The following is a 26,374-nucleotide window of genomic DNA, read 5'->3' on the forward strand; positions in this document are numbered from 1 at the left end:
CCACTCATCTCCACTATAAATAGGAAAAAGAGGCTACAATTTGCACGAGCTCACCAAAATTGGACAGTTGAAGACTGGAAAAATGTTGCCTGGTCTGATGAGTCTCGATTTCTGTTGAGACATTCAGATGGTAGAGTCAGAATTTGGCGTAAACAGAATGAGAACATGGATCCATCATGCCTTGTTACCACTGTGCAGGCTGGTGGTGGTGGTGTAATGGTGTGGGGGATGTTTTCTTGGCACACTTTAGGCCCATTAGTGCCAACTGGGCATCGTTTAAATGCCACGGCCTACCTGAGCATTGTTTCTGACCATGTCCATCCTTTTATGACCACCATGTACCCATCCTCTGATGGCTACTTCCAGCAGGATAATGCACCATGTCACAAAGCTCGAATCATTTCAAATTGGTTTCTTGAACATGACAATGAGTTCACTATACTAAAATGGCCCCCACAGTCACCAGATCTCAACCCAATAGAGCATCTTTGGGATGTGGTGGAACGGGAGCTTCGTGCCCTGGATGTGCATCCCACAAATCTCCATCAACTGCAAGATGCTATCCTATCAATATGGGCCAACATTTCTAAAGAATGCTTTCAGCACCTTGTTGAATCAATGCCACGTAGAATTAAGGCAGTTCTGAAGGCGAAAGGGGGTCAAACACAGTATTAGTATGGTGTTCCTAATAATCCTTTAGGTGAGTGTATACAAAATTATTTGAACTAGAAAATTGCTAGAAAATCAAAGCCATATATCTAACCAAGTTGTGTTCCAAATTTAAAGTACTGTTTATATGCAAAGCAGTGTTAAATTACAGGATGAAATTGGAGTGTTTAAGCTTTCAAATGATACCTAATTTGATTACTAAAAATATGTTTATCACTTTGCTTTATTGTTTCAATAATCTCCTAGTTTGCCAAGTTCTATTGTTATTATTGTATGGCTTTTATTTATATACATTTTGAGAGATACAGTATCTGCTCAATCTACCCACTACTGCAGTTCTGTTCTTATAGACTTCCACTGACTGACCACACACACACACACACACTCACACACACGTTCATACAAAGAACATCTGCATTCAGAGCTGGATTATGGACCTGGGCTGCGTGAAACTCAAAAGTATTGTGAGCTAAGTTGATCGTAGAGGCCAATGATTACGATGGTTGATGAATTCATAATGCTAATATCTATAGGCTTACGATGCTTTGGTGAAATGACACCCTGGTCAGTGAGCCTCATATAGATACAGTATGAGTAACTATAGTATTAAATTAGTGATTTGAAAGTATATTGGGGGAAAGTGTAATAAATTGATGTTTATCAGACCTTTATGCAGCGTAATATTATGCAGCAATATTTACTATATGTATAAATGTAAAAGAATTAACAGCAAATTGACATTATCATTGCACCTTATGCATATGATTAATCACCCTTACTTATGGGAGTTTAAGAATGTTCAAGCAAACCAAAAGAAATGGCAGGAGATACAGAAAATTAACTTGTTTTTAATGACATAACAATTATGCTACAGGAACATTCCGATCCAGGCCTCTGTATCCCACAAGACCATGATACTGTTGGCCGCAAACAAATGTGTAGCGCCAAAATACACAAATGACCATATAAGGGATAAATATTTAAACACTGAACAGGCACACACTTCCTATCAACTGCTTCTGGGAGTCGAGGAAACCTGAGAGAATTGATAAAACAAAAATATACAGGCTGCATGAAATTGATAGGTGTTCATGTGTGTGGATCAAGGACACACTCTTTAAAATAATGGTTCTTTATTGGCGCCATATGGTTCCATGAAGTACCTTTAACATCCACGGAATCTTCCCATTGCACAAAAGGTTCTTTATAGTGGAAACAGTATCTTCAGATTATTAATGTGTTCGGATTATAAAAATGTTTTTCACACAATAAAATGGTTCTTCTGTGGCATCACTGTGAAAACCCCCTTTTGGAACACCTAGTTTTAAGAGCGCAGGTGGGAATTCAGCGGGATAATTTAAGTAAGAGATGAGAGTAAGATGTGTAAGATCCTTACATTTGATGCTGACTACTTTAGAAAGGTATCAGCATCATGATGTTGAAAGGCTGCAGCCTGGATGTCACACAATTCAGAATAAACAGACTGGCTTGTATGGATTTGGATGTGTGGAACTGGATGCATGAGAGTTTCTATAGGTATGCTACACTCACATAAGATAAGGGTTATTATTAGAAATCAAAGAATAGTGTTCATTTGTAGCTGAGAAACAAAAAAGAGAAGAATTGAAATATCATACAATTTTGTGACTATTGAGATGTTGTTTTTCAAGGATGGCTTTGTGCGTCCATGCTACAACCACAATAAAAGGCATTGTGTTTATGTCTATCTGAGAAAGAAAAGATTTAAAAGAATGGAAATATTATCATAATTTTTAAGGCAAGATACAATCTGATTGCAAGAACACTGGCACACTTTCAGAGAGGAAGTTTCCACAATGTGATGAGGTTAAAAGTGAGTGATTTTGTTTAATATTGCCCATATGAAGTCAGCAATATGTATCCAGTAATTGTTCCAGTGTGACAATAGATGTTTCGTAACCTAAATCACTTCACTGATGCAATCTGTTACTATTGGGGTCAAACTTAAATATTATGTAACTAGTTCCATGCGGTTCCTGGAAATCTTTCTAGCCATTAATCAAAATAATCTGGGTAAACCAGGCAAATCCTTTATATTTATATAAGTCTTTCAAAAACAGCATAACTTTGCCTGCAATTAAATATTAAATTAGCTTCTTTTTTTATCATTTCACCCTAATATTTAACCATGCATCTTACCTTATGGATTTCTTTGGTTATTTATTTGCAATGAGTAAATAAATATATAGTAACACACATTTTTATCTACATTTTGTAGAGTACAGGTACATTTTGTGCTCTATAACAGTAAAGGTTTCAAATTAATTATTAAACATTGCATCAAGGATAGTTATTTTTTAACTTTATTTTCATGTGTTGATTTGTTAAAGCACCTCTTGCCCACATAAAACTTGTATCTGAGAGCATAAATAAAATAACAGAAGTGAGACTGATGGACTAAACTTGTCAAACTTGTTTATTTTTGCTATGCATATAAATTGCGTTTTCTCATGAAAGATTCGGATGGAAACCAAGCAGCCTTATTCCCAATGGGATTACAGGCCTCTTTAAGAGCCTCCCATAATGTGCAGGGTCTTAGTGGCAGACCATTATTTTCCATGGAGAAGGGAAACACAAATAAGGAAGAGTCAATAGATCATTAGAGTAATGCCACAATCAAGAACTGTAGTCACTCAGAATTAGGCCTATGCAATAAAATGTACATCTAACAGTTACATTTAAATTAGACCTATTAGAAATAAGGATAAGAATAGCCACGTAGGATGTTAATATAAATCATCTTCATGTTTATTATAGTTTCTCAAGTTGAGTTAGCTTATGTTTAACATTATTGGAAAATAATGAAATAACCATTGTTCGCTTGCGTAAGAGTGCTTCTTGCTGTTCGGTTTGTTGTGAGGACAATAGTTTGGTTATGATTTATTATTTAATAGTATGATCATCATGCGTTATGCTGTAACACAATGACCTTTTGGACAGTATGATTTCCACAGAGCAATAATCTAAATAAATATGTTTGAGTTATGTTTCCGGGGTATTCAGAGTGCACCATTTTGTGAGGCTTTTTTTTTTTTTTTTTTTTTTAAATGTTAGTTTGGTGGATAGATGGGGGAATTAACGTTAGTCTGCCGTTGGTCATAGTTCTCAAGGTGCAACAGGGTGTTTTTCCGTTTTGTAGCAACTTAACCTGACGGCGACCTTCATGCAGCTTCTGCCTGAATACCAGAGACGATGAAGCGTAAGATTTCAGCTGTGATTTGTAAAACAGGAGCGAGACGACGTAGAACTGTTATTCAGCTACATTGCAAACATTGCATTCGACATTCTCTGTTGCTGACATAGTGACTGATTCGAGACCAGTGACTCGTGTCCGCCAGGCAGATGCATTGAACTTTATGCAAAAACTCAAACCACAATAACCACCATTTCCGGCTGTAAGGCACACGACTGGAGCTTTCTCGTGGGAACTTGTTCGACACTTTACCTCTTGACTTTCTCATATTCACACACTTCTGTGTGGCTGTCTAGATGTGTGTTCATCACGAAACCTCTACTGTCGCCTCTGCATGTAGCCTAGTCATGTAAAACACCATTCAAAACTCCAGGACATGACATTTGTGGAAATGCAAAAAATATCAAAATGTTTATTTTTAATCAGAATAATGATCAGTTCAGCATAGTTACAGGCAGCATATAATATAATGTGAACTGGTTTAAGAGGTTGTAAAATTATAAAGCGAATGAGCGAGGGGAAATTTGAATGAACCTGAATGAAGGGAAATTATACATGAAAACATTCACATGAAATACACATAATCTCAAGATAGTTTAGCACAGTGTTTCTTTTCCTGGTGTTCAACAGTCAATGATTCATTTTTGACGTTTGGCTTCCATCTAGTGGCAATTACAGCAAAACGCCATGTTCGAATTTCCTGATATCAAAATAATGTTTGATAATGATGTCAAATTGTCACCTCAGCTTGGACCTGTGCAGGAAAACTTCAATTGTTTTGTTTTCTAGAAATGTTCGTATAAAACATGCAAGCTCGACTGTGGTAATAAGTGTCAAAACTCCTCAGGAACTTCAACGACGAAAAACATTTTGTTCACCAGATCAGCATTATGGGTCGTATTTTTTATTGCATAGCAACAAAATGTCATGGACTGTATATAGAATAAAAACAACTTATTAACATTTTTGTAAGGTAGCCTAAACCTTAAAATCAATGTAACTCGAGACTGTGTTGATGATAGTTTGTGAAAAGATTTTATTCAATGCAACAAGAACAAAACGTACAATTTACAGTCATTTATAAAATTGTATATTTTCCTAATAAAACACATATTAGCAAAATGTAGGCCTGTTGCTTTTCACATTCCAAAATGTCATTCTGAAGAAGAAAAAAAATATATATATATTTTTTTATTTTATTTTATAAAACATATAAAATATAACCTCTTGAGCAAATACAATGATGCATATATAGTCATATAGTCTAAAATAGCATTCTGCTGCACATCATAATGTTCTACTCCTTTTATCCTGGCCATATTTACAGGATGTTATTGGCTCAGAGTGCATTTTAACAAGTACTCAGTTTGGCCAAGGGATGTCACTATTGGAGCACTTTCCACTGTATAACCGCAACCCAATAACTCTGCAAACAGGCCAGAGAGACAAACATATGTCTACTGGATGACAGAATCCACCCAGGACACCCTCCCTTTTATTTAGTGCACACAAACCTCATGCTTTCTAAGACAGGTCTTTTAGAACAGCATTACTCATATAGTGAGCATCCCGTATGGCTATACTTAAAACCTGGAATATTCAGTAATAGCCTATTTTAGAATGATTTTTTTCAGTTTTCTTCATGACCTAATATTCATTCATCAGAAATTAAAAGCAAGTGTGGAAACATGTTGTCCCAAACCTGTATGAGTTTATTTCTTCAACACAAAAGAAGATAATTATTTTAAAGAATGTTGGTAACCAGGCAGTTGACGGCACCCATTGACTTCCATAGTATTTTTATTTTTTTCCTACTATGGAAGTCAATGGGTGCCGTCGTCAACTGTCTGGTGGTTATCAACATTCTTTAAAATATCTTCTCTTGGATTCAACAGAAGAAATAAAATTATACAGGTTTGGAACAACTTGAGGGTGAGTAAGTAATGACAAAATTTGGGTGAACTGTCCCTTTAACTGAATGGTGGAGTTGGGGTGTCATTGGGGCATTGTGTACTCGCATGAAAACGTAACAAATTCCCAAAACCCGAAAGAAGAAATGCTACACAATGCAATGCTGCACATTCTTTTCAATGTAAAGGGGAAGCCATTCTTGGAACAACACATAAAAGCACAGTTCATTTACAACCTCTCCCCGCCCTCAACGCACCCTCCTCCCCATTTATCCAATCACACAGAGGGTGTTGTCGGTGTGTGAGCCAATAATGGCCAAGCGCTTGCCCTTTGAAACACGACCATGATAAATGATTGCATGTCAGTCTTGTGTGAAGAGGAACCATGTAAGGGGGGTGAGACAGAACAGACCAAAACACAAATCATTTCCTTTACTCCGGCCCTAGTAAATTATTCTATCATCAACATGCTGATTAAATCACATATTACTCTTAAACAGTACCCTATTACATTTGCCATTACAATAATCTGTATCATAATAGGTTATTAAAAAGTGATGTAAAATGAACATCTTAATCAAAGGTTAAGATTAATGCAACAGCAAAATATATTAGATTTTTTTGTGTGTGTGTTATTGTTGCCACTTTTGTTACTGTAGGCTATTATTTATTGATTTATTTACTGGTGATTTTTTTTATATTATTTATAAATATATTTTCATTTGATGTGTTATTAAAACAATACGATTATTTTTTTAATAATAAATATATTAAATTAAAAAATATATATTATATGCGTTTTTATAAATCCTTCAGGCAATAATAATTATAATTCCATTGTGTTTTTGTATTAATTTGGTTAGAAAATAAGCAACAGCTGTTATCTATATGGCATCACTGTCACTGAGCACAACATTATTATATCACTGCATTGGCTTTTAGTTCTTCCGACCATATCTTTACAACTCTTCACCACTCAACAGATACTAGCTGTGAATGAGAGTACTGAAAATTGCCTAACATCTCTTTCTCTCTCTGTTATCTTCTCTTATCCTGTTTGACTCTGGTGAGAGACTTCAACTATCCCTTGACAATAGATAGGCCTACTCATCATTGTGGCAATGGTGTAGCATAAAACATGATACACTGACCCTTCGGTCAATACGAATAGTATAGGTTGTAAGCACAATGAACTTTACAAATTAGCATGATGAGAAAACTGAAACATTATAAACTATCAAGGTTTCCATATTGTCCTCAGAGCTTCTAATGTAGAGTTTTGTCTTACTGTACCAAAACAATTTGGTTGATTTTAAGCCAGTGAAGAACAAAACAGATGCATTGAGAAACAATCAAACTTTCATGGGAAGACATACAAATGAACAGAGCTATTTTTTGCTGAATGATGGGATTGATTTCTCACATACTGGCTACACACACTATCCAAGATACTAGCCAATCTGTGCTTTTCTTGGATGACAAATACTCCTTCTAAAGCTATTTGCTGATTTTCTTAACAATTTGTATCAGGTTCCATGGATGACAAATAATCAGCAAATACTCCTTCTAAAGCTTATAGTTAATATTTGCTTATTTTCTTAACCAGACTTGGGGCCAATTTGTACCAAGTTCCATGGGGATCAATCGTAATCTTATCTTCTGTGCAGAGTCCATTGGGGTAATGTGAGCTCAGTGTAAAGGTTAGACTGTTGTGAATTCAATATTAGCAAAACGCTTCCCCCATATTGTCCATTGTAGGTAGGCCACTGTGTGGCTAAAGACGATCTGAGTGCATAGTGATATAATTCAGTTTCTTTAGATAAGATGAATGAATAGTGAAAAACAGAAATCAATCAGCAGTTGGCTGGATAGAAAAACCTACAGCAGTTTTGGTTTTTAACATGTTTCCTGTCAAAAGTGGTCTTGCTGCTTCAGCTGGTAAATAGGGGCTTGGAGGAGAGGCCTGAATTTAAAGGGATAGTGCACCAAAATATTCTAAATTTTGTCATTACTTTCTCACCCTCAAGTTGTTCCAAACCTGTATGACTTTCTTTCTTCTGTTGAATACAAAAGAAGATATTTTATGTTGGTAATCAAACAGTTGACGGCAGCCATTGACTTCCATAGTAAGAAAAAAAGAAAGAAAAAAAACTATGGAAGTCAATGTCTACTGTCAACTGGTTACTAACATTCTTCAAAAAAATCGTCTTTTGTCTTCAACATAAGAAAGAAACTCATACAGGTTTGGAACAATGTGAGGGTGAGTAAATGATGACTGAATTTTCTTTTTGAGTGCACTATCCCTTTAAAGCAAGCCTATCAGATGATCAACAGGACAGGAAGTAAATGCCTACTTGGTTTATTAGAGTGTGTCATAAAAAATCTTTCTGTTAAAGATTTAATCAACTTTATTGACCATATTCATCTTCAGTTGTTTGATTTTGAAAACCACAGCAGGAACTCATTAATTTAGTAATGACCTTGAGACTGGTGGACAGAAGACAGGTTCCAGGGAGAAACTGGAAGGACTATGATTTGCTTTGTGGCTTTGCTACTGTATAAAACAGATTTCGTTTTTTTAACAAATAACATAATAATGTGTGCAAGTTTTATAAATTTGTGTGTATGACAAAACAATGTGTGCTATAATTGGTGAGACTGTTTTTAACCAATATGGACTTTTGTAAGTAATTTAAATGTAATAATAATAATGATAATGAACATTTCAATGGATTAAGAGTTTCTTGCGAAAACATCAACATATCACCAATAGTATTGTAGCTGATTTTATCTGCATATTTTTATTTTATTTTGACCATTTTACCTCAGGATTATAACATGCACATTTATTTTTACTTTGTAACTTTTTTTTTTTTTTGTAATTTCTGAATCTATTAAGGTTTTAAACAAAATAATTGAACTCTTTGCCATTGCAAATTTGCAATTCATACAAAAATTATTAATGTGCATTATTAATGTTTCTAAATGAAAAGTCATTTTGAAAACATGTATGAAGTTTTTTTTTTTATGTTTTAAGCGAGGTTAAATAATAGCAATACTTATAATAATATCATAAATTAATTAATCAGATTAAATTAAAATTTATCTGAAAGAATAAGAGTTTTAAAAGTAGCGCGTGCGTTTCCTCCTCCTCCCTGACACGCAGTGACCTTCCGTCTGCTCGCGCGACTCCTCTAAACACGCCGCTGCCTTTTAAAGCGCGAGACGGCATGAGCGCTGTCACTTTGACACTGGACGAGGCAGGCTCAGGAGCTTCTGTCGTCTCGTTCATTTACCCCCATTTTCGTTTCCCTTTTTCACCTCGTCGATAACCCACCATCCTTTAATTTCTTCTTTCTCCATTGTACCGTAACTTTCAAAGCCCCTTGTCGCCATGTACCGGTATTTTGGGGAGTTGCTGACTCGCGGAGCGGGAAACGCTCTGGCCTCGGGATGCGTCGAGTCCGCTCTGCCGGCTTCCTCGTCTTTGCTGAGGGTGCGTCACTACAGCGATGCCGCTGACAAGGAAGATGACCCGAACTTCTTCAGGATGGTGGAGGGCTTCTTCGATCGCGGCGCTGCTATCGTCGAAAACAAGCTGGTGGAGGACCTGAAGACCCGGGAGACGCCGGAGCAGAAGAGACACCGTGTGCGGGGGATCCTCAAGATCATCAAGCCCTGCAACCACGTCCTGAGCGTGTCCTTCCCCATCAAGAGAGACAACGGAGAATGGGAGGTTATCGAGGGTTACCGGGCACAACACAGCCAGCACAGAACTCCCTGCAAGGGAGGTAAGAGATATTTGTTTTATATCGTGCACTAATAAGGCATAACAGATCGGTTTGCTTGCCATGTGTTTTGCGCAACAAGGTTTCCCAGCAGTTTGCAGTTGCAAGGAGGCCTACATTCATGCTGATAGTGGTTGGCGTAATGACTTGCAAACCTTTTCTATTTTTCTTTCTTTCTTTTTTAAAATGTTTGCACGGTTTGAAATATTTGGCTAGATTTGACTGGTCCCCCTGTCAGTAATAAATCAGCGTGCTCCTGCACAGGTGTATTACCTGGGGGCTGAAGCCAGACACAGTGTAGACAGGAACTTAGGATTTTTAAATAACTGGAATTTTAAATAACGGAACGGATGAAATGAAAACGAAAATAACTTTTAGTTTACAAACATAACATAAAGTGCTTCAATACAGAGAATGACCGTAGACTCTATAATCCCCAAAAAAAAAAAAAAAAAAAAAAATTACATTACATTAAACAAAGTCTTTCACTTCATAAAAGTTTCGCAGAAGACCTCTATGGCCATATGAATCACAGCCTGATATTCAGTTCAACAGCACTCTTGCTTGTGATTTTCTTAATAATAATAATAATAATAATAATGATAATTCGTTAATGTGCAACTTTATTATTACTATTACATCAAATATTATATTTTACTTTACAGTAATAATCGATTTTTTTCTTTATTTTTAAAATTTCACATGTGTGAAAATTTGAGATTTTGTTGCTGATAGAAAAATGAGTGAAGACCTTTATGTTTCTATGTGTATTAGCCAATAATTTTTTTTATCAAACTTCACATTCCAGATGAAATAGCATGGGGAAATTATATGGCCCTATAGCAAGACTATCAGGCTTTAGTGTTCCTTGTTTGCCTTGTTTTGTAACTTTTTTTTGTTTTAATATCTGCAGTTTCTGTTTGCCCTCAGAATATGCTGCCGGCTTGACACGTTTATACTGTAGGTTATTAATGTGAACAGCCCAGTTTCTTCTGTTTATACAAACTTGCAACTGATTTTACCCTCTTGCCAAACAAAGGAAACAAGTTGTTTCAAATCAACTGTGTGTTTTCATGACACAAAGGATCATTCATGATGTCATTCAGTTAGGTTCATTCATGTTAGGTTAATAAACATTTACCTTGGTGCTAGCTGATAAGTTGGAGGTTTAATGGAATCTATATTCTGTCCAAACAAAAGCATAAGATGTGATTGTACCCGTTTGCTTTCTGTGATTTACAGACATGCATACTCTAATAGAAGGGGTTTACGTCCATAGCGAGGCACATTGTAAATCACGTTGAGGCCCACAGAATCACATTCATTCTTAACAGCAGATGTTGAGGAGCAGTGGTCAATCAAGAGATTTAGGCTGTGCAGAGTGGGAGGGGGGGAATGTCATCATGGCACTGCATTGTGGGTGATTTGTGAGGTGACGTATCGTGAGAGAGGGTTGTAAGGGTGGTTATGGGGTAGGGTTCAGGCGCTCTGACCCGTCATCTGTATGATAGGACTACTCTATAGTGTATAGTGTTTGCTTGGAGACATCTAACTCACCAGTATTTGTTCTCATGTTAATGCATATAAGTTAAGGGATATTAATGTGACTGCAGTCATGCAACATTATACAATTATGAAAGAGTATAGGGTCTGTTTGACCTAGAAATCTTCTGCAGTGTGTGGAAGCTAAGCGTTGTTCTCTCTTTTCACTTGTTTATCTGTGTCTTGTAGTGAGTCCATAATAATCCTTAATCTTGAAGGCCACAGCTTCTCAATGTGAAAGATACTGATTTCCTTTTTAATAATAGTACTTAAAGAACTATTAAAGAAATAGTACTTAAAGAATAGTAGGCTACTTGTATAAAAATACTTTTATGTTAGATGCGATTAATCACGATTAATCGATTTGACAGCACTAGTCATAACTGGACCTTCCAGTGAAAATTACAGACTTTTTTCTGGTAACGTGCAGGAAAGTTGCACATTTTTGAGTGCACATCCTCCATTTTTGAGTGCACGCCCACATCCCAAAATCCAAACAACAAACAATGCATATAAAACCATATATAGGCTATATCTCGTTCCATCACGATTTTAATGAACACCATCGCTGTGATCCTGATAAAACCAGTGCTAATAATCATCTCCGCACAACAACCTTTTTTGATGTATCTCTTCCCAATGCCGGCTAGCAAATGTATTACATTTTTTAATTTCATGCATAAAATAGCCCTAGCAAATATTGCATTTAGTGAAAGGTTCCCCATTTAAAGCTAGGCCGACACAAAGTGTCTTGGATGAATCTGAACCAGCCAATCAGAAACACTCGCTTGCTTGTCAACCATTTTGCATATTCAGGTGGTTTGTAGTTAAAATGTGCAAATGTTCGTAAGTTATCAAAACGTTTGACATCAGTTGCAGCACTTTTAATCATTCATGTGATGCAGACTCTTGATCTTGTTGGCTCAAATCACTGACAAAAGTGCTGTGACTGACATTATCTGTATGTAATAGACAAGATTAGGTACACATTACAAAGTACAAGAGCAATTCAGCCAGAACACACCGTCAGCTAATGGCTCTGTGCATTTCAACATCAGTTTCATCAGCCAAAGTCGTGCACGTGAATATCAGAATCACTAGATCAGCAGAAACTTTTTGGCCGCATATCCTTTATATGCAAGTGTAATGGGAAAAAAAAAGGATGCCGTGAGTCACACTTGTGCAGAAAGTGCACATCCTGGTTATGATAAAGCACATTTGGCTTGATAAGTGGAGTTGAAGGAGATTCTGGAAAGGTCTCCTGTGTTTTTTATTTTTCTCATCCGTTGGATGCAGTAGGTGATCAGTGCTGAGTCATTCCTCCATTTAAGAGCCCCTGCCAGCTCTTACACCATTTCCCCCTCCCCTCTGTGTGTAGACCATTTCAGCTATAGCCGGAAAAAACACATCTGTTCAGCAGGTGAGCTTTTAGATGCAGACAAAACGACGCCTAGAGGGGCTGATTTTCTTATTGATTTTTTTTTCAGCAATAAAACGTCATGTTCAGTGGTTTAGTTCCATATCTATTGGCCTGTGTGTTGGCAGGTTTCTCACTAGTATTATGAAATTAAATACGATTAAACATTAGAGCACATAATTTGGCTCGTTTGGGCCAGGCATCCTCGTCTGCATTTACAGAAACGTTGTGACCAAATCAGTCATTAAATATCATTAAATAATTCCCAGTCTCATTTTCTACTGCTTTTGCAGAATGTCAGTGTAATTTATGTTAATCGTAAAATGGGATTGATACGTCTGCCGGGGCGTGTGGCAGTGTGGGCAAGAGACACACACTCTTTCACACAATCAGTCAAGATTCTTGATGTAGCCCAAGTCAGTACAGCCTACACACACACACACATGCACACATACTCACAAATACACATGACTCCCCCAGCACACACACATACTCACAAATACACATGACTCCCCCAACACACATGACATTCAGATACCCTTTACTTCTCTAGGTCAGACAGAATATCATGTACTTCCATTTGTTATGTTCCATGTTTCCTTTTTATCTGGTGTATATTTAGATATTTTTACAACCTGGAAATACAAGGTTAATTCTAAAAGTATTATTATTTCATTATATATATTTTTTGTAGTGAATATTCATGCAATCCTTATCCCGCAGTCATGAATGAATGGAAATGTAATGGTCCAATGGAATCCTAGTGGTGTTGTTTCTTCTAATATTTTGTTTAATTTTATAGTGTATTTTTAATCTTGCATAATGTGCATTATTCAAGTGTGGTCACATGCAAAAACGGGTCCATTGTCATGTCACTTTCAAACCAAGCAGCTTTCTGCATGTCAGCGCGGTGAATTCGCGTGAACAACTTGAAAATGAGCGTAATCTGCGCCGGAAACTTTTTTGCCCTCATGTTAAACTCCTGACTGCACGCATTCATATAGGAATGACTGGATTTCCGTGCAACACTAGATGTGATTGCATTTAAATGTGTTTTTAATTGCAAACCTGATACATTCATTGCTGTTCAACTATTAACACATTTATAAATTCATTGTTACGAAATAGGACACATGGTTTGTCATTTAAAATAGCATATGAATGTGTAGCAGTATGCTTTATTTAAGACAGTCTCTGTGTCCTCTGAGGTCGCACCCGTGCTGTTGCTAGATTTAGGAAACCAACATAAGGCCAATAGAAGGAAGTGATGGTAGCACCTGTCCTAATGGAGCGTGACCAGAGCACAGACGTTGAGCTGGAATTTTAGCTGCATAGCTGGAAAAAGTTGACCTGCTATGTCCTTAAACTGGTGGATCCACGTAAAAGTCTCAGAACTTGGTTTATTTCTAAACTGCATTGTTTGAAATTGAAATGTAACGTCTTACATATGTTTTCTTGTCTAATTATACGCAAAGTCTGACGACATCTTGTCGTATCCTGTTCTGTTTATCTTCAGTCAATTCAGCATGAAGACACAGCTAGCAACACCAGCCAAGAGTCTGTATAGCTACAGAGCGTCTGTTTGTTTAAGCCCATTGTGTGTGTTCTTGGTGTTTGATCCACATTAGTCGGTAGAGGAAAGATCTTTTCGTAACCAATTGACTCTTTGTAATGGCTGTGATTAAGTCCAGTTTCATGGGTCCTTTTGCTTTTCTCTTTCAGGTATCCGATACAGCATGGATGTGTCCGTGGATGAGGTTAAAGCTTTGGCCTCTTTGATGACATACAAGTGTGCTGTTGTTGGTAAGCTTTGCAGGGTTTGTTTCCCCTCAACATCTTTGGGTGAATTTTTCCACTTGGTATATTGCTGAATTGTGCTTTAGATCTCTCTCCTACACTCAGATAGATTGTTTTTAAAAAGCTGTTGTTATATTTGTTCAGAAAATCTAAAGACTCATAAGTTACACATAATTTATCTTCTTCTAGATGTGCCATTTGGCGGAGCAAAAGCTGGAGTGAAAATCAACCCCAGGAATTACTCTGTAAGTACCAGCACACATGTATAGACTCTGAGCACACAGACTCCAGAAATAACTCTTCATCGTGTCAGTGGGCTGTGTTTGCCTTTTTCATGTGCTTGATGAAGTGGAAACACATTTCATGCCATCAGTCCTCCTTTCTCTTTTAAATGGGCCTTGTTCCCTGATTGGATGAAGTCTTGAATAATGGAGTCCACAATATAAAGATGCTTCAACATGCATATCTAGATCTTCTCTTTGTTATGTTTATTTTCTATCTTAACCTTACTGCTAAAGTGAGTGAAAGTGTTTCCTTTTACCCTGTTACTACTTATTTCCATAGGTGAACTTGCAATGATATTGCTTTTTTTTTTTTTTTTTTTTTCATTTGTTTGATCAATCAGTTGACCGATTTTAACACTAAGACCTTTAGCTTGAAATGCAGCAGTTTTTGGCTTTTATGGCTGTCATAAGTTATAAGAGAGGGTAAAAAATAGCATTGCATGATTGATTGATGCAGAGAAGCACTTTTTGATTTACATATAGATTTTTTGTTTTGTGCTGTTCAGGATAATGAGTTGGAGAAAATCACAAGAAGATTCACTATTGAGCTGGCCAAAAAGGGATTCATTGGTGAGTTTGATTCATTAGGCAGCACAACTGTTTTTAACATTGATAGTAATAAGAAATGTTTCTTGAGCACCAAATCAGCATATTAGAATGATTTCCAAAGGATCATGTGACTGAAGACTGGAGTAAGTAAGTGTATTACAATATTGCATATTGTAAAATCTTACTTTTTACTGTAAATTGATGCACATCCAGCGTTGGTGCACACAATAAACTTCTTTTTTTTTTTTTAAAGACAGACCCCAAACTGTTTAAATATTAACATTGATATGAATATAACAGTACAACACTTAAAGTATAGGTCTGTTTATGGTCTTAGTAGATGCATTTTCCCTAAACTGAATTATACTGTAACACAGTGTATATGTTTGTGACAATCACTTGCGCACTGTAAGATACCTTTTGTGATATCACTGCTTTGCAACAAATCTGGGGATATCAGGAAATCCTCATCGAGTTATTAACTGTGCTTCCCTGCACTTTTAACCCGGAAGAGCTTCAGTACCATGGTGCTGTCAAAAATAAGCCCCGCTGTGTGCTTCCCTGCCCCCTCTGGAGCTGTTTTTGGAAATGAATTCTGGGTGTTAGGTTGTTCGCGTAGCTGTTTATCTGGATGCCTTCCTGTTTTCCCTGGCCAAAGCAACTGGCACTGTTGTGGGGGGAAGGGCGGTACGCTCTCGACATCAGAGCAGGAACTGAAACTCCAGCTCTCCAATAAAACAACACAAGCTGCCTACTCAGATCATTTGTTGCATTGCATCCTAAAGTATTTTCCCCTGAGATGTGCAAACAATCAAGCTTTCATATTTAAGTACATTTAGCATGGTTCATGATGGCTGGCGCAAAAGCTGACAATCTCTTTCCTCTCTTCCTTCCTTATTCTTTCCATTTAGGACCTGGCATTGACGTACCCGCCCCTGACATGAGCACCGGTGAGAGGGAGATGTCCTGGATCGCTGACACCTATGCTAACACTATTGCCCACACTGTAAGCAACTGCCCATCTCTTCTAACACCTTATTAAATTATTAACCATGATACACATAAAACTCTGAGGTTTTTACCGTGCTATCACTTGTAGATTAATGCCTAGCCTCTTTAAACAAAAGTGAAATGTTAAAAAGCATATCCCATAATGGGTATTTGAGCAATAAGTACAAAAACAATAGTCAGCAGAGATCTTCTATAAGAAGTTAATCTTTCATCTTTTCGTAGCTTTATCAGGAACCTTACACCCTTTGTTTGTCTGTCTTTGATAGTGTTATGCTATCTATATGACAGCCTGTGCAATGTTTACCCTAGTGCCCTAATAAATGGATAAGTCGCAGCTTTATTTGCACGGACAATAGCAACCAGTTTGCTTTCTTATTATATATGTGCATATTTTGGAGTGTTTTTCCTTCTTGTGATATGATTCTGGATGACAGCTTGTTCAGTTGGAGTATGAAGATGCCTGAAGCAGAAAGAGGCTGTAGATTACCATGAAATGGCCACATCGTACAGATTTTCTCTCAGTCTCTTAGTCTCTGTGTTTGCTATGATGCTTGTGGTCAGGGTTATTTCTCCTAGAGGGCTCTTATTATAGTTACATCATCCCCTAATGCAGTGCTAGCACTATCACTATGGCAACAAAAGAATGGTCACATCTTGTTCTTTTTTATACTTTTAAATGGGAGGGTAATGATGACTATGTTAAACAATATCCAGCTTTACTAATCCTGAAAAGACATGGAAAGGGTATTTGGATTCAAGATTTTTGCCAAGTCAGGCTGAAGAAGGCAAGAGTCCAGTCACATCAAAGCACAATGGCACCCTAGAAACAACTTGACTTAAGAATACAGCATTTTATGTAACATTACATTTTCTGTAGCCTTAATATTTGATGAGATGTGCTACAAGCACAGACAAATATTTGAGACCCTGTCTATATCTTAATAAAATCAGTTTTTATAAAAGTATGTTATAACAAAATTATGACCAACAGTTATTTCCACATTATGGCTCATAACAAAAAGTGGCAAGTAAATTTGATAAAATATCTATACAATAAAAAAATTCAAAATAAAAGACTAAAGATTAAAATCAGTTGTTTTAAGTGCTACAAGTATATTTAGATATTAATGTATAGTATGAAAAATGAATATTCATTTTGAGATTACTTTGTACAGTGTTCTTAAATAGCATGTTTAAAGATACACTTTTAAGTGAGCATTAGATGACAAAAACAAATCAATCTATTTTATTTTAGTATAATTTATAAACCAGTATTTATTTCAAATGAGCTTTTATTTTATATTTTCAGTTTTCATTTTAATTTAAGTTTTTTATATTTCTATTTAGCTTTGATTTCTATTTATTTATTTTTTATTTATAATTTATTATATATTTAGAAGTTTGTTGCCAAGGCAACATTTATAATTTTTGGTTTTATGCATGCCAGGCCAGTAGTTGGCGATGTCACTTTGTAAATAAAAACTACATGCCTATATATTGAACCAACACGCTCTATGCACGAACGCTGCTGACGTATTTCCCTTAGAATCTCAGCCAGCGTCTTTACTTCCGCATAGCGTGTTCTATAGCGAAGTGTACTAGCGGCGAAACCTTCATAAAATTTATTTTCTCAGAAACGTAGACAACGATTTTAGAAACCGATTCGCTAGTCGGATTTCGCATGATATGAGAGATTACTCACCCTCAAAGTTGTCGATGTAACTCGAAATATATCATTTAAAGCCTTTCTCTTTCTTAATCTTAGGTGTGACAGCTAACTGCCTCACAATATTGTTAACATCATTCACGGTAACCGCTGGAAGTTCTTGTAAACAGCGAGTGTAATTTGCCATTATCTCCACCGAATGCAAAAACGGCTTCCGACGCAGCACCGGATGTAACTGGTCGGGCTGAGACAAAACGCGGAAGCAATCGTGCTTAGAGCCTACTGTGCCTGAAAGTCCTGAAAACAAGTCCTGAAAAGTGAAGCCAAAGCATTTCAATGGCCCCCTGGCGGCTGGCTGCAGTATCGGTCATAAACCCCGCCTTCTCCATGTAATCGAATGGGATGCGAGCCAAATTAATAAATCCAATAGGGTATATGTCGAACGTCGCATGACGAAACCGGAAACCTGGTCTCATCGCATCCGCTTGTCATAGAGAGTGTTAACAGCCGTATGAACTGACGCCGATATCTATGGAATTGTAAGGTAATCAGCTAACCTACCTATCTCACTTTGTTATTGGCGTTTTATTCTATTTAAATATCTAAACATTAGTGTGAAGATTTTTATTTTTTTTTACTTTTAAATATCGATCTTCACATGCGAGGGACATTGGTTATGATCATCTTTGCTCGCTCCTTTTAAGTTATCTTGAGTAAAACAGTAAAAAAATGCAAGAAGCACATACAAAAGACCTGAACCGGAAGCGATGCGTTCTGTTTTCCGGTTTCGTAATGCGACGTTCGACATATACCCTATTACACTTCAAATATAATTTTTTTTGCAAAGATTGATTTTGTCATTTTAGGTAGTTCTTATCACGCAGATGTATGTTCAGGTGTTTTTTGTCCCATTAAGCTTGGTTTTAGTTAGTTATTTGATGCTATAAAAAGGGGTGTAACATCATGATTGACAGCTATGCATGCGATTGAGTCTGCACAGACTCTGGCTCCAAATGACGTAATCGGCAACGACCAATACTGGGATATTTTGGCTGTCATTTTTCTACAGTGGAAGGAAGCAGAGATGTGCTGTCCGTCTTTTTTTTACAGTCTATGTACTGAACACGTTGTATGCATGCGCATGACGTCACCGGTTTCACAAATTCACGTTTTTGTAGTTTACACAGCGATGATAACTGTATTGTCAACTTGCACTTTGAAACCCTTTAAAAAATTGTTTTATTCATTGCATTTTCAGGCCCCCAAAACACTGTTGTCACTTAAATGAACGGCCAAAATGCATAAAAAGTTTTCTGTTTTTAGTTCAAAACGGTGTCGTGTAAATGGCCCCTAAACAACACTGGTCTAAAATGTAAAAATGGGGGAAATGAGCATGACCAATGAAAATATCCAGTACGAACCATTACTGACTAACTAAAAAAGGTATAGTGAATGCTGCTTTGTCCAAAGCTGATGTGTTTCAAACACAAGGGAAGCTCTGTCTGCAAGGGAACAGTAAATGATTGATGGTATCAGTGGACTGGAGTATACCGTAGTTAAGTTTATAAAGGGCAATAATTGATCTTCAATAATACTGCAGTCTCAGCACATTTGTGCACAGTGGCAGTCGAGGGAAACGTTGAATAAGCTTTGACTCAGACATGCAAATCATCTTGATGGAATATGTTTGTTTTTTTAATGTGTGTACACTTGTTTGGAGGGTAATTAGGTTGTTGTATGTTGTTGTCCGTCCCCAGCAGTAATCTCTGCCCGGGTCGCTGTTGTGCGTCATCTGTGAGTAGAGCACAGGTCTTCTATCTCGTTGCCGTTTCCTCATTCAATGACAAATAGGTCTACAGTAGATGCCCTTGGGGAAGCTTGCAAGCTGCGTTTGGTGTGCGACCCCTCTCACGTACCCTTACGACAGTATGTGACCCCTTCACATCAATGCAAGAACTCTAGTTGTCGATGCATCACATGTTGTCCTCGTCCTAACCACTGAACAGCCCTGACTGGTGCTTGTGTTTTTAGATAAGGAACAGACAACCACTGTTGTCTGAAATGTTGAGTTGAGAACCAAGAACTTTTTTCTTTTTTTTTTTTTTTTAATCAAAACTGGGTTTTTTTTTTTTTTTAATACTGCAACTGAATGTTTTACATTCAGGTCCATAAATGGTTCAGCATTAATGTATACGTTATACACTGGCAAACTATATACCAAGGCAACATTTTTCTATCTCTCTATCTCTCTATCTCTCTATCTCTCTCTTGAAATGTGTGTGTAGCTGTGGTAGAAAGCATAATACACTAATAATTTTGCCTAATTCTGTTTCTGTAGGATATCAATGCCCACGCCTGTGTGACGGGTAAACCCATCAGCCAGGGTGGCATCCATGGCAGAATCTCAGCCACTGGTCGTGGAGTCTTCCATGGCATTGAGAACTTCATCAATGAAGCCTCCTACATGAGCAAACTGGGCCTGACCCCTGGATTTGCAGACAAAACCTTCATTATTCAGGTACGTGCATAGAGGACCATTTGAAGAGGTTAAACTGACAGCATCAACTTAACTTTAACTAGTTTTCTTACTATATTTGAAATAGTTAGTCTATAGTTTTTCTATACGATAAAACTTCAGTGGTGCAGTGATACAAGTAAAATCTCTATCAAATAGAGATGTTTAGCAGAATGTTCACACTGCTCTTTTTCATACAGTGAAAGCTTATTGTGACCAGGAACTGTCAAGCTCCAAAAAAAAGGTTGACGTCACAAAATGCTTGTTACATAAAGCTATCCAATGACTTCAGAAGCCTTTTAAAATTGTGCACAAGTCATATGGACTACTTTTTGTTATTTTTGGAACATGACTGCCACTGGTCAAAATGTGTTTTCATTTTATGGAAAAAGCATTGTTAACATTATACAAACCTTCTACATTTAGCACGTACCTGTAAGAAAGTTATTCCAGTTTTGGAACAACACGAAGGTGAGAAAATGTTTACAGAACATGGTTTCATTTTGGGCTGAAATAACTGCATAATATGCTAAATATCAGTTTTGCTGACACAAAAAGGGAAGAGTCAGTCATATGTCAGCATGTAGTACATCTCAGTCATGTGAAATAAGAATCCCACAGCAAATCACTGCTCTCCTTTACAGCTGTGAAATCTGTTGACTTTCTATAGGATTAAGATTTAGTCTTACAAATAAAGCTGAAAGGGGTTTTGTCGCAGTCTTTGGGTTCTGATGAATTGTTTAGTCTTAGCCACAATGTGGTGGAAACTCCTAAAATCAATCTGTGCAGCCCAGACTGTAGGGGGGGGATTCTCATCAGCTGTTGCTCTGGGATTACTGTCTCACGAAATTACATTTTCTTTTTAAAGATTTACTGGCATGTGTAGCAAAGACGAGAAGATGCTGTCACGTGTTATGGATTTAGAGCAGTGTAGAGAAGAGATAGCCCAGTCATTAGTATGAAACAAAGCCTCGGGAGTGGAGTTGATTACATAATTCTGTTGCACTGAGTTGGAATGACTGCTTCCCGTTTGTCCTTTTGTAGTGTGAGCAGCCATATGCATTTCCCTTTTCAACATGCACATGACAACTTGCCAGAAATACCCTTTAATGTGGTGAAAATCTTGCAAAGACAAACATTTGGAAAAGTGGTTCTGCAAAATATTCATATAAATAAAAAAATATATATATTTTTTTATTCGTTTTTACTACAACATTAAATGAAATAATTTTTAGTTTACATCTTGGTTTTACATGTTTTTCAGCATTTTAATTTATTAATAATATTTTAAAATGAACTCAAATCTAATTGATTAATTTAAATACTTTTTAGTCATCTTTAGGCCCTCTGGTTGAAAATGTGCGTTTTCAATATGAGTGTTTAGTATACGTTATATAGCAAAACATTCAAGTATCATCAAGTTCACCACAGACCTTAATTTACTCATCAATTGAAAAACCATTATAAAACATAGGAAAATCATGAGGGAAGCAGTGGTGAATTAGTCTTCCGGGTTTTGACATCATCCCTGCACCACCCTATTTTAGAGCCAATGCTAGAGCTAGCCTTTGCTGAATCAAACCACACGGGGGCGCCACTTCCACACACAACAAAAACTGTTCTCAGGATTGTGTTTTAATCACAAGTTCACCTAGTTTCTTATCCTGTCATGCAGGGTTTCGGTAATGTTGGTCTGCATTCCATGCGTTACCTCCACCGTTATGGTGCCAAATGTGTGGGAATTGCTGAGATCGACGGCAGCATCTGGAACCCCAACGGCATGGACCCCAAAGAGCTGGAGGAATACAAACTGGTCAGTTAAGGGTCCTTTTACAATTGCTTTTCTGAAACTCTAATGAGAATTTGCCCTTCCTTCTGTACTTGAACTGGTTTTTGAATATGTTTGTGCTTTTTCTTTAGCAACATGGTACCATTGTGGGCTTCCCCAACTCTCAGCCGTATGAGGGAAACATTCTGGAAGCTCAGTGTGATATCCTCATCCCAGCAGCTGGAGAGAAACAGCTGACCAGGAAGAACGCTCACAATATCAAAGCTAAGGTCTGACTTCAATAGCATCATCCAGTTGAGCTTATGTTTAAATGCCCTTCACCCTTGTTGAACATACTATAATTGTCATCTTTTTATGAATTCAGATTATTGCTGAGGGTGCTAATGGTCCCACTACACCAGATGCTGACAAGATTTTCGTAGAGAGGAACATCATGGTCATTCCAGTAAGAGAACTTTGTTGTATTTTCTCAAATTTTGACGTGCTTCAGGAAAATGGAAATGGGAATAATTGATTTCTTGATGTACAGGACATGTACCTGAACGCTGGAGGTGTCACAGTCTCCTACTTTGAGTGGCTGAAAAACCTGAACCATGTCAGCTATGGTCGCCTGACCTTCAAGTACGAGAGGGACTCCAACTACCACCTGCTGAGTATGTGTTTAAACTTCCTCCAACAGCACTACAGCGTCCTATCGGCCTCAGTCACTCAATGAGTAGCAGCGTGAATCAATAGCACTGAACTTGCATCATGAATGCATCGGAGACAGTATTCAAAGCCCAACATGCATCTTGATCTCTTCAGAATGTTCTCTGCAACACTCTTGGTCATGTTCTTGTTTTTCCTTTGTGATTCTCTCCTTTTATCACTCCCTCCCTTTTGGCACTTTTTCTTGGCATGCAGACAGAACTGCATGACACGGTTTCCTACAGTACCTTTTGCACCATCCCTGCTATTGTGTTCTATATGTACTGGTCTATATGCCCAGTGGTGGGCGAAGTACACAAATTGAGTAAAAGTACAGATGCACTCATTTAAACCTTTATTTAACCAGGAGAATCCCATTGAGATTAAGAACCTCTTTTGCAAGGGCGACCTGGATTGAACAAGGGTGACTCATAAAATTAATAAAAGTATAAAGTAATCATTTTCAATTTTCAATCATTTAGATTTTTTATGTACTTAAGTATTAAAAGTAAAAAGTACTGATTGATATTTAATCATTTAATATTATATATTTTATATAATCCTACTGCTTAAAATACCCAGGGTTGCTGGGTCTGACATCATGAATTATAAGGAATTATCAAGTTGGATGTGTGGATGTATATAAATATGTATTGATCTGCAAGTAAGATTTAGTAACATTTTATTATATATATATATATATATATATATATATATAAAACATAGTGTTTAAAAATTTTGTTGACAAACAATATAAAAACAGACGTAACAGTCGTGACATACAAATGATTTTCATTCACAATAATCAATCCTAAAGTTCAGCATTAACTTACTTTTCGCACCAGCAGTCATGCATACACAAGTTCAGAGGATCTCTAGTTCTTGACTCATTTTGAGTCAGATTTATTAACTCAGTAAATTGTTTGCTTTTGAAGAAATGTGTCAGTGTGACTGAAGGTAAAGTTGGCTAACATTACAGTGTGATGGTACTGATTTCATAAATAAATTATAATTAAATAAAGATACAAGTAAATTATCATAAATAAATGTGACTTGATTTGTGGTCCCTTTTAAGAAAAATCAGTCTAGCACAAAAGCCAACTTTAAAATAATATATATATATTTTTTAAACAATTCAAATGTATGCTCAGTAATTGATGGTGACAATTTGCACCCTTAAATTGTGCTTTTATCGACCTCTGCTGAAGGGAATTTGAATAAATGATCAACCTGTTTATTTTTGGTTCTTTCTTCCAGTGTCTGTGCAAGAGAGTCTTGAAAGGAAGTTTGGAAAGCAGGGCGGCCCCATCCCAATTGTCCCTACTGCTGATTTCCAGGCCCGCGTAGCTGTGAGTGTCCATAAAGATTTACATTCTTTGCCTTGTGTTATTATTTAGTTATCTTTATTTATTAGCATAACCATTTCAAATCCATTTAGTGAATTGTGGTAGCAGCAAAAAAAAAAAAACATCAAAAAAACATATATATATGATGACGACGACGACAGTGGGCCTCAGTGGAGTAGACTGACTTGTGCATCACAATAATTAGTTATCACCTAAGCACCACGGTAGCTGATTTCAATTATACCAGATATTGACTTCACTGTCTGAACAAAACAAACAAAAACAACTTCAATTGATTTATGTACCTTGTGAACAAAGCCTTAGAGTTCTGTTTAGGACCACCAATTCTTAACCCTCATGTCAAGTTTGTGCATTGATGTGATGTGTTTGTGTTTGACACAGGGAGCCTCTGAGAAGGACATTGTGCACTCTGGTCTTGCCTACACCATGGAGAGGTCGGCCAGGGTAAGCTATTTTTATGTCATTGAATAGTTTTGAAGGCCGTAATGCATGCTGAAGCTGACGCCCATAGACCCACTCAATTATACTGCCTGTAAAACGACAACAGGTAGAGCAGGAACCGCCCTTAACTCCCCCTCAGCTGCTTCATAACAGCTTTGTGTTGCCATGAAATGGTTAAAATATTTTTCGAAATGTTCAGCCCTCGCTTCAGGCCCATTTTTGTATTGTGTGATATGATCACCGTGCAAAGAAAGCCACCTCGCCCATTGCACAGATGTTGTTAATATTTATTGATGCAAACCTGTATTCATGAAGTAATATTTTCCTTTGCAGCAAATTATGCGCACGGCAAACAAGTACAACCTGGGCTTGGATTTGAGGACGGCAGCTTACGTCAATGCCATCGAGAAGGTCTTCAAGGTGTACAATGAGGCTGGCCTGACCTTTACATAAATGACACACAATTCCCTTTGCAAAAAGAAGACAAAAACATCCATAAACCTCTCGATTTCCCCCTCCACAACCCTTTTAACATATGAGAATTTACTTCAGCCCTAACCCCCCCTTCTCCTCTATTATAACACAATCACACTGTCATATCTCAAAATCTCTGTCCTCAAGAGTTTGAGAGCTATAAAGTGGTTTATTCTGTTCTGAGGCTGCAAGTTTCACTGCTTTGCTGAATATGATGTGGTCTCAAAACAAACTGGCACCGATAATCAGGTTTCTCAAGTGTTTCTTGTTGTAACTTGTTTATTTTGTCCCTGTTTTTTTGTACTGATCTGTGGTAAACTAACGTGATCCTCTTCAAATGCAGCTGTTTTTAAATGTCTGTTGAGTTGTCATATTGGCCCTGGCTTCCTCTCTCCTCAAAATATCACTTCAACATGGTGCGTTTTTTTTGTTCTCTGTCATGTTGCGGTAGGTTTTATCTACTTTATTCTTATTGTTCGGTGTTGCGAACCATTTATACATGGTTATTGCTTCAGTAGAATAAGAAGAGTGTTAAAGATGCCTTACACCTGTGAGCAGGAGTTTTATACTCAGAGACATTTTCTTTGTCACTATAATTCATGTAATGCATCACACAGAGGGGAAACCCAGCCATGTTTAGCCTCATCTCAATGTTTTGGCCTAGAGATATAATGAAGTTCTAGCTAACAATGTGCAGTACATTTAGATACAGACTTTTTTTGTACCCGAGGCAGTTCATTCCCCATAACTTTTAGAGATCAGATAGTTATTAGCATGCGGCTAATGTTAAACCTAGAGGGCCCGAGGCACTTGCACTCAGAGGAGAGCGGGAAGTTGCTCACCAAGCTTATCTGCACCCATATCTGGAACTCTGTTTTGGAAATTTATATTGCCTTTTTTGTTGAGAATAAAACAACTGTCATATATTTTGTGTTGTATTTTGTATCTATTTCTCAGTGTCACCATAATACTTACATTCCTTCATTACCACATGAATGAATTCTTAAGTAGTTCATTTTCATATTCACATTATAAATCATAATTAGGATATCAATAAATTAAAATATTTAATAATTCCAATAGTTATTGTTCAGTTTCTAATAAAGGTAAATGAACAGGCCTTTGTTGAAGTGTTAGGTTCAGCAATTCTATGGCAATATTCAATTGAATTTTAACCCTTAAAGGTATAGTGGAGGATTTTCTTTTTCCGGGTGGATCATCAAGATTATTGGTCCT

At 37.1% G+C, this 26,374-nt stretch overlaps 1 protein-coding gene across 1 annotated transcript; it reads left to right on the forward strand.

Moving 5' to 3' along the window:
• Positions 1-8,973: 8,973 nt before the first annotated feature.
• Positions 8,974-26,064, forward strand: glud1b (glutamate dehydrogenase 1b). Its single transcript, XM_084434898.1, has 13 exons — positions 8,974-9,602; positions 14,281-14,361; positions 14,545-14,600; positions 15,146-15,209; positions 16,100-16,194; positions 20,204-20,383; positions 22,056-22,193; positions 22,301-22,438; positions 22,534-22,614; positions 22,699-22,822; positions 24,114-24,205; positions 24,605-24,667; positions 24,998-26,064. Exons 1-13 carry the CDS (start codon positions 9,206-9,208, stop codon positions 25,115-25,117), a joined length of 1,629 nt encoding a protein of 542 aa, XP_084291024.1. The 5' UTR covers positions 8,974-9,205; the 3' UTR covers positions 25,118-26,064.
• Positions 26,065-26,374: the final 310 nt, after the last annotated feature.

Source organism: Rutilus rutilus (assembly GCF_951802725.1).
Source record: "Rutilus rutilus genome assembly, chromosome: 16".
Taxonomy (NCBI): domain Eukaryota; kingdom Metazoa; phylum Chordata; class Actinopteri; order Cypriniformes; family Leuciscidae; genus Rutilus; species Rutilus rutilus.

Coding starts and splice junctions, on each gene's coding strand:
- glud1b (XM_084434898.1), top strand. CDS start 9,206: ATGTACCGGTATTTTGGGGAGTTGCTGACTCGCGGAGCGGGAAACGCT. Junction 15,210..16,099: donor GGCCAAAAAGGGATTCATTG/GTGAGTTTGATT, acceptor CTTTCCATTTAG/GACCTGGCATTGACGTACCC. Junction 22,439..22,533: donor CTCACAATATCAAAGCTAAG/GTCTGACTTCAA, acceptor TTATGAATTCAG/ATTATTGCTGAGGGTGCTAA.